This window comes from Uloborus diversus, chromosome 3, assembly GCF_026930045.1.
Source record: "Uloborus diversus isolate 005 chromosome 3, Udiv.v.3.1, whole genome shotgun sequence".
Lineage (NCBI taxonomy): Eukaryota > Metazoa > Arthropoda > Arachnida > Araneae > Uloboridae > Uloborus > Uloborus diversus.
The window spans coordinates 204,682,960-204,692,963 of NC_072733.1; the positions used below are offsets into that span (position 1 = coordinate 204,682,960).

The 10,004-nt window shown below is 32.3% G+C and overlaps 1 protein-coding gene across 1 annotated transcript in view; it reads right to left on the reverse strand.

Moving 5' to 3' along the window:
- Positions 1 to 9,386, reverse strand: part of LOC129218610 (xylosyl- and glucuronyltransferase LARGE2s-like) — a 51,149-nt gene extending 41,763 nt beyond the window's left edge. The window contains exons 1-4 of the mRNA XM_054852930.1: positions 8,971 to 9,386; positions 7,996 to 8,185; positions 7,783 to 7,911; positions 1,264 to 1,331 (exon numbers count right to left, since the gene is read on the reverse strand). Coding sequence (XP_054708905.1) covers positions 1,264 to 1,331; positions 7,783 to 7,911; positions 7,996 to 8,185; positions 8,971 to 9,116 — 533 coding nt within the window. The 5' untranslated portion in view covers positions 9,117 to 9,386. The remainder of the gene's footprint in view (positions 1 to 1,263; positions 1,332 to 7,782; positions 7,912 to 7,995; positions 8,186 to 8,970) is intronic.
- Positions 9,387 to 10,004: the final 618 nt, after the last annotated feature.

Sequence of the window (10,004 nt, forward strand, 5' to 3'; positions counted from 1 at the left end):
TATAGCAGCTGCATTTTCAAAGGGCAATCTAGCACTACATTTTTACTATGGATACCATTTTATATTTTAAAGTTTCGAACTAAGGCCGAAAGATGAGAAATATTTGCAAAAATTATTTTTTCAAAGAATGAGGCTGTAATCTATGAAATGCAAAAATAGGAATTTCTCAACTGTTTAACTTATTGTTTACTTCTGAAAAGTTGGTTTGTAGAGAATTGCATTATACAGATTGGTGGTTTAAAAGTATTCTACTGTAAAATATAATTGTATTACACACCAAAGAACTGCATAGTGCACATTTTTGGTAAAAAGTGAAAAACTTGAGTATAAAGGAAGAAATATACTTCAATGTCCAAAAAAGCAAAAGAGTCAAATTTTGATGAAAAGAAATTTTACGGCTTATGCGTGAACTAAAAACACTAAATTAATGAAAATAATTTTAAAGATATATCAAAAGAGTGTTAATAGGAAGCATTTGCATGATATTAAAATGAAAAAAATTACTATTTGTAATTTAATAAACGTTTCTGAAATTTAATCAATTTCTTTGTTCAAACTTTGAGGCTAATGCGTGATCCAAAGACAGAAATTTTACTATTTTCCCCCATAATTAGGATGCAACACACAATTTTTTTGTCCTATTAGAAGTTGCTTTCTCAAAATATCATATTTCAGCTTACCCAAAAGTATTTTCTCCAAAACCTGGAGTTTCAAACTCAGCCACTTTTTGGTCTGCAATAGGCCAAGCTTTTAGTATTCTACTGTATTGGCTTCATTCTTCAAAAATTATTTTGCAGTATTAATTGTATTTTTCATTTCAAAGCATTAAATTAAGGAGAAAAGATCAAATGCTGAATTTTCTTAAAAATTAACGTTATTTTTGCAATGCATAATTTATTGTTAACTTTTTAGAAAATGTGCAGTTTTTATGGAGTACTTTAGTGTAGCTGAATTGTAATAGGTACCAAAAATTTTGTATTACACTAATGTATATAAATGTTCTCCTGATTTAATATATAATTAATTTAAAACTTAATAAACTCTCTGAGAATTAAAGTGGTCTTACTCGTTTTTAGTTTCTATAGTTTTGGACACTTTTAGACAATTTTACATTTTAATATCTTAGGACAGTGAAAGTGACATTTCTTGTCCAAACCTAGAATATTCATACAAAATAATTGGCTGATTTATGAATGTTATACCCTGAATCTACAGATAGGTATGAAAAGAGATTAAGTATATATGGTAAAATTGTTTACTTACTGAACATTTTGTGTACGACCATCACTCAGTTTTACAAGAGCTAAAGCTCCAAATGAAGCACCAATAGTCTGAAAGTAATTTGTAAAAATAATAATGAAAACATCAAACCATACAATTTGCAAATTACATTGGAATCAAATATAGTCATTGAGTCATACAAACTAATTTAATCAATTTTAATTCATTTTCATTACATATATCTGGAATATCTTTGATATTGATCAGCACAAAAACTTTACCAAAGGATGTATCCCAAAAATACATTTCAAAATAAAAAAAGATAGCAGATATTTAAATATGCAAAAACAGAAATTAATATAAAAAGTCGACATTTCGTTCCAGCTCTTTACATTTTCCTACTAACTGGATGTTTATAGAGAACCTAGTATATTTTTCAATATAGAGGTATCAAAACCATTGTTGATTGAGATACAGAGCTTCTTTTAGTCAGAGGTCTCTGATGGGCAATGGTGCAGACTATGGCAAGATAGATTTGTAGGGATGTTTTAGAAGATATTTTTCTCCTTTTGGGGGCTCCCATTCTTAGGGAGGGATAGGGAGGGTTTAGAGGACAGTTGAAAGTATAGTAATATTGTCAAATAACCATTAATTTTTTAAAAAGATTCTATTGGAGGATGTGTGAAGATTGAGCCAAATTTGCAAAAAGAATAACACTGAAAAGTGTACTTTTTTTTTCACTTTCTTAATTTGGAAAAGTTCTTTTTTGAATTGTTACATTATTAAATTTATTAAACATGCTTGTGAAAACCACAAAATTTAATAAGTATAGCTTAATAACACCATCAATTTGATTTTTTTTTTTTTTTTCAATATTTAACTAAAAATAATTTAGAAACAGCAAGTTACAAAAAAAATTCATTACTTCATAAAAATTTGAGTTGCCAAAAAGTAAGTCAATCAGAGAAAGTAGGTCATTAGTTAAGGATAAGGGGAATGTCAAGAAATATGTGGGAAATTGGCTCTGGCACCAAGATAAAGAGTTTGTTGCAGCTGGCACAAAAAAGCTAGAAACTCGTTGGAAATGAAGTGCATAAATGATAAAGATAATTATGTTGAAAAGTAGGAAAAGTCTTATTTTGAAGAAATTAACTTTTTTTACTCCTGGTCAGTTTGCCTCTATCGAATGACCCTCGTATTAAGGATATTACAGCCCAAATGAGGATTATTCATAAGTAAACATAGTGATTTACCATGTTAGAAAAAAGAGAAAATTCTGGGTTTAATGGAACAATACAACTGTGGCGCAGAATCCTTGAGTGATTTATGATCGTGTATTCATGGAAATTCAGATAAAAATTTATTGGAGAAAAATAAGGTATACAAAAACAATATGTGGGGTCTTGGCTTTTGCATTATTAGCACGATACTCTAACCAACAGCACTAATCCACCTAATTTATAAAAAACAAGAACACGTTTAGTACATAGTTTTAATATTTATTAAGAGGACATATTTTCGTCTCCATGGTTGCAAATCTTTGCTTCGTTCAAGGCTTAACTTAAGCATAAAACTTTGCTAACTAAACTTACCACCAGTAGTTTAGTTTGAAGGTTTAATTAATTTGAGCTTGGATACTATTATTCGACTTAGTCAGCAAAATAAATCCATCAAAATAATTTTGTCACTCTTCTGTTGTTAGTATTATGCAGGTTATATGCACAAACATTTAAGATAAATTAAAGTATTCGCATAAAAATGGGAGTGGTTTGTTTACTTTTCAGTATAACAAAGGGGTCACATTCAACTTCAACAGAATTTGGTGGAATCGAGTACAATCAATCGTATCCACCAATAGTGCAGCTTGGAATTTTTTTGGTCACACCCAGAGGGAAATGTCTGGTTAAGTTACTAGTAGATAGAATTAGATGAAACACTGGCACAGATAGAAAAATTTTTTAGGGGTGATAAAGAGTCTGGGGGTTTCTTCAGAGAAGAATTTTGAAATTATAGTCATGGGCACCCATATGCAAAATTTTAAGGGGGGGGGGGGGGGCTCAGACATTTTATGGTTTAGCAGGATATTTTTCCCATGGAAACAGATTTCAGTACAGATTAGAGATAATAAAAAATTTGATATTTTTAATAACCTATTCATAATTGACTAGAAAAAATCTTTTTAAAGTTGTGCAAAGAAAGAAGCACAAAAAGCAAGAAGGTTCTAATTTTTAAGCCTCCACTTGCCCCCCCCCCCCCATATGGCTCCCATGATTGCCGTCCTAAGAACAGTTTTAGTCTCTGGTGATGTTATGAGAGGAAAGGTTCTGGGTGCTTTTGACGGAAATTTTTAGAAATGAAAGTCTTAAAAATATGAGGAGTTTATTTTCAAAACGGATTATACCTAGTTTTATATTTTTTTGGCAAAACGAAAAAAAGTTTTGCACACAAACACTAACTGTTAGAATTTCAAATATCTCACAATGTTTTGGTAGAATAACAAGTGACTATTGGCATAGGTCTAGGAATTTTTCCGCAATTTTATCAGACCTAAATTGCCAATTTTATTTTGGATATATTCCTTTTTGGTGTAAAACAGTGGATATCATCCTTTTTGCAAAAAAAAAAAAAACATGCATTTTATTCAGAAATAAACGTTAAAATTAAAACAAAATATTCAACATTTTTTAATATATTTTTTCTTTCACTCTTCTTTATTCCTTCCTGCTTTATTCTTTTCATTGAACATTTCAAAAAAGAAAAGGATCTTCAATCCAATTAAGCATGAACAATGAAACCACCCAAGCCGATTCAAATAACAACCTTGTAGGTATCAATAGATCACAACTTTTATCATAATTAATCACAGTTTTTCAATTAATCACAATTTAATCATTAATTAACCACAATTTAATAGTAATATCAATTATTTAATAGTAATTTAGTAATCACAATATGAAATCGCGCTTGCCTAACCGATAACAGACTTGCACAAGGCGCAAGGATCATTTAATACGGACGGTAGTATATCTCAAGATATAATGGCGAAAAAAAATATTTCTAAACTCAATACGCATACCCTCCATATTTTTTCCATTTCACCTCAGAAACATTAGAAAAAAATTTTATTGCAATAAAATAACAGGAACCCGTGCCAACTTGAGGTCAAAATTGGACCTCAAATCCTGTACGGTGACTACAGTGGAAAAATTGCTAACTGTATAATTCCTTATTACATGCGACATAAATTTATTTAAAGCAGATATTTATAACAATATTACACTACAAGAAGCATTGCTTCACATATTTCCATTTCAATGTTTGTGTTTTGAAGTCAGGAAGGATCTTCCAGTGCTCTTGAACGCAACGTAACACAAATTGTTTTTGTTCCTCATCAGCTGTTAGCAAACCATAAAAATCCTGCATTATTTTTATCGCTCTTTCAGCTACATTGTTTACTGCTCTCAGCATTGAGACTGTCTTTTTCGTACCAAAGAATGAAATATCAGTGACCCCCCAGAGGGACTCTCGTTGAGAAAACTATCATCAATTTTAGGTCTAGTAAACAATGACTGGCTTTTGGCTGATATGAAATCATCAATTGTTTTCTCTGCAAAATTATAAAATAACCCATAACAAATGCAGGATATATAAAGGAATAATTAATTGAACAACTAGATGAAATCAATGTGCAAAGCTTACCATACAATGAACCACACAGATCTTCTTTTTATGGTATGTATCTTTTCTCATGGGTCGAGAAGTTTTCTCTACGTAAATCTGTCACTATTTTTGATTTTGTTTCTTCTTCTACCTCATCACCAAACAGAGCTAAGATTCCTATTTCATCAGACAAATACCATAAATGCTGGATGCATTTTTTAGAGCAGCCTTTGATATAATTGGGTCCACATTTTTGTACGCTTTCAATGGTTTCAAAAAACAAATCTTTGTTGGGTGCTTTGACTGCCAAAATGCATTAAAACCATAATTTTAAGTATATTGTCACTTCAAACAAGCAGACATCTAATCATGCTTCATTTTCCTTCGTATCAAATTTTAGTTGTGAATTAAATAGGAATAGTTTTAGGGAGTAAATCGCTCAAACCATTAATGGAGCTTGGTGCATGGCTCCCGGAGTTCTTATTTTAAATTTATTTTCTGTATCTCCACCTAAAAATTTGAGATGGACAGTTCTATCAATTCTCGATAGTCATTCCTGACCATAACATTAGTAAGTTCAGCACGGTAACATCCAAGTAAATTTTCAAGCTTGAGTGCAGTTCGGTTGCCTGAATATTTCTTTCAGTTTCTTTGCATTTTTTTTTTTTTTTTTTTTTTTGTAAGTCTACAAATTTGATACAGATTTTTTAAGTTTACTGGCACAGTTTGGCAATGATTTGGTGGGAATGCATGTCTTTTCCCAAAAGATGATGCATTCCAGAATAGCGAGATTTGCCCTTTCACTGATAGTTAAATTTATTTCTCGAATGTTATAAAACAAAACAGACAGAACTTATCCATTAAAGGGAAGTTTTGTAATTTCACTGCCATGTTTCCCTCACTATGAAAGAACTATACTGCACTCCCTGACAGGGCCGGATTTAGGGGAGGGCAGGAGGGGTTACTGCCCCGGGGCCTCCACAACAAAGGGGCCCCCACAATAAAATTTTTACAAAATATCCTAACTTTCACGGGTCAGCAAATTTTACGTTTTTTCTCCCCTATAAATAATAATATAAAAAAATAAATAGCAGTAACTTCAGGATGTATTGACTATTAAAGTGCTGATTGAAAATATCAGATATATTCATATATCAAAATATTCGGATATATATCGAAGTATCGGATATTTTTCGAAAATATGATGATCTTTTCAAACTCTGATTAGGGGCCTCCACTCCTTCGTTGCCCCGGGGCCTCCACACTTCCAAATCCGGTCCAGATAGCTGACCAGAGTCTATTCGTCATGACACGTTTAACGGTTTACACATTGTCAGGGATAAGCTTCCTAACATCTGTTTTTCTGTTTCGATTTGTTTTCTGTGCACCATTTACAGATATTTTGAGCTTTGTAAAGTATTGCGTCGCCAGCGCTTGCTTGCTTAGGAATATACGTGCGATTCACATGTTTAAGTGCAAGTCGGTACGGGTTACCATGCTTCAAATTGCATGAAACTTTTTTTGCAACGGTTTTGATATAAATGGTAAATAATAAGAGGAGGTGCGTTAAAAGAAAAAAACGATTTTCATTTTTTGGGACACACCTAACGGACGGGCATCATGCTTGATTGGAAATGCTCAGCCAGAGCCTTGCTCCACTATTTTATTAGTGAACTACTTTTGAATTAGATTGAAGAGGCAAATTCAAATTTGGATATGAGCCCTTTCGATACAAAAGTGAATGAGTGGATACCGGCAAATAAGGGAGGAGTTCCACTTTGCTGTAAAAGACCTGGAGAGAAATAAGGAGATGAATCTATACTGTTTAGATGATAAAACCAAATTTCATGCATTTTTAACAGTAGATATAAACCAGTTCGAGAAGAAAGAAATTCATGGGTCAATAGGGCTTATACTAGAGGTACTGAAAACGAAAAAATAACGTTTTTTCCAAAAGTGGATACAATCTGTTTTGAAGTAAACTCCTCATATGATTATAAGTGATATTTGTTAGCATCAGGGTAAGAGATAGAACTTAGGGACTGTCTCTGACCATGTTGTTTTTTTCAAAAACAGCAAAATTGATCACCCGTTCTTCAATTTTTTGAAACTCAGGTTCCAAAAACGCAGTTACAGACAAACTTTGATGATGTATGGAAATGGGCATTCTGCGGCTTTCCTCAAAAAAATATTTCGATATTGATGTCTTAAAAATTAAGTTTTTAATCGATATTCAGTGATAATAGGAGGGAAGAAAAACTTTTAAAAGCTCTCGACCTTAAATTTTCAAAATTGTAGTTCAGTACAGTCATTTTATCTGAGATCCAGAAAACCAGGAAAGTCATGAAATCCTCAATTATGCAATTACTTAAACCCACACAAAAGCTGACTGAAAATCTGCACTGCCTGAGTATGATTGTCACTGAAAGACTGAGGATGTAATTTTATGCAATAAACAGTTCTTCAACGGAATACCAAGTTAGTGGTCGATATCTAACCACCAACATTTTTTCTCCCAACAATTTTTTTCTTATTAAAATTATTTCGTTTCCCCAAGGCACGTTTTTTCCTCTTTAATAGTAAGGAATGTTTTTGAAAAACATTTGGAGGGGAGGGAGAGCATACGTTCTGTGAACCTCTCTGATTGCGCCACTGAGATCAAATCGAACAAAATAGAGGTGAATGAGCCCCTACATTTAATCCCCCCCCCCCCGGAAAAAGTTGAAATGATAAGTCTGCGGTTATTTGACGTTAAAGTAACCATTAATCAATGAAACTTTCACGCACATATGGCTCACTGTAATGAAATCATTCTGACAATAAAGTATCATTTACTGTTTGAACCGTACAGAAAAATCCTTAGTTTCAACAATCTAAAATGCCATACAACATATTTCTCACCTGAGATTCAAGTTGATCTGCAGTCGCTGTAAGGGACAACTCAAATCCCCGGACTCGGTACACTTTCGAAAATATCACATACTGATAAATTGCTCGAATTCCATCACTTTTACAAGTACTGCTGAATCCCTAAAATATAACCAATTTATTGTTTATTTTCATTTTCGGTAACATAAAAGAAATAATTTTTATCAAAAATATTTATCTTTTTACTTTTGAACAAAGGGTCCACTTCTGATTAAAGCATTTGATGTCTGTTTCCCACTTGGCATGATCCATCCACCAACCTACAATGGAGATTTCATCACTGGAGATAATTTGACTAGAGAGAACATTGAGAATTGAATGCATATTCCATGAGATAAAGTGATCGCCAGTTGATGCATTTTCCTCTGGGACTTTCCTGCAGAAAAAAAAAGGTTTGAAGTTAAGAAACACTTGAGGCTCTCTACTTGTACAAATTTAACTTGATCTTTTCTGAAAGCTCAATCAGGGTTCATACTCAACTTTGAAAGTCAAAAGTAAGGAGCTTTTAAGGAGTTTCGCAGGAGTTCATTTTATTTTTTAAGGACTAGTTTCCCGGTTAAAAATGCATTTTTTAAAACTTATTTCAGAAAAAATATGTAAAACTCTAATATTATTTATTTTTGTTTTCATACAAAACATTGAACGCACAAACATACTAAATTTATAGTAAAATATGCATTTACTGCATTTTCTTTGACGTGAGCTGCATCGGAATCAAATTCAAATACACGGGGGGGGGGGGGGGGTAAATAAAAAAAAATTATAGAAGCAAAAAAAAAAAAAACTTGAGAATGGTACTTTAACAAATCTACAAGATGTTACTTTACAAATAACTATCTACATAATCGTCGTCATAATTTTGTAAAAAAAAATTCGGATGTGGGAAAGAAATTTGTCTAACGAAAAAATCGGATTTCCGGTATTAGCAGACGAATAAATAGCGGAATTTTGGTAAAGTTAGGTACAACGTAATCACTTCTTGGAGATAGAAAAAACATCTTTAAGGTCATGTAGAATAAAAAAATAAGGAGTTCGTAAGGAGATAATAGCAAAATTCAGGAGTTTTAAGGGCCCTTATTTTCTTTTCTTAAAAAGCAGGAGTTTGTAAGGAGCGTACAAACCCTGTCAATAGAATGATAACATTTTCATCAGAGAACTTACCACAATTTATCATCCGAAAAGAAGCATACAAGATGAATGTAAATAATGATAATAGAAGTCAAAGAATAAAATAAAATGATGAAAAGAATAATTTGGAAAGTATTTGTCCCTATAAACATCCTTCTCCATTTAGAGGAAAGAGACATGACTTTTGATGATCATTAAATAACATTCCATGAAAAATCAAAACAACAATTTCTTAGTACAGAACATTGTTTCATAATGGTTCGGTAGCAGCTTTACGTTATGCTACTTGTCAGGTGAAAATTCAGAATCCGAATCATTCTTCATAGTTCATACTTGTGATTATGTTTGTCAACAAGATCAAATGTAACAAAAAATTCTGCAGGACGGAGTGATCCTTCAAATTAAACCATGAACAGTACGATTGATATATACGAATTCAATATTAACGAATGCTCTCTTTTCAGGGCATGCGCATAAAGTAGTTTACTTCAAACTTCTCTGGTTACTATGGAAACTTTGAGTGTTTAAACATCGGACCAGTGGCCTACGATGATTGGTTATAGTACGAAATGACGGTCACAGTGATCATATACGGAGCAACGGAATTATCAGAAAAAACTGGCTAATCGAATAGCAAGGCAATTTGAAGTTACTCTACATGTGAGAATCTTAAAAATATATCGTGAAAGAAATTCGCAACTCCAACGAACTATAGGGGGCACTGAAGTCACTGTCTAATGGCGGACTTAAAAACTAAAACAAACGCACATGGTAACGAAGAAAAAAAAGTGTTGTGATTTTTGTTCGTACGTATGATTTTTTCGCTTTATTCTTTTTAAATTAATTTTCAAAGTCTTGTGGATATTCTGGCCCACATAGAAAGAAATGAGAATTCAAGAAGCATTACTAAACGTCAAAGATTAATGCAAACTACGTAGTTCGTAGTTCTAAGCAGCTATTTCCACGATGTTGAATTCGATATTTATCAATTCTTGATAAAACTAAATAATAATTGTGGCCTGATAAGAATAACAATTAATGCTAGAAAATTCAATATGACATTACAA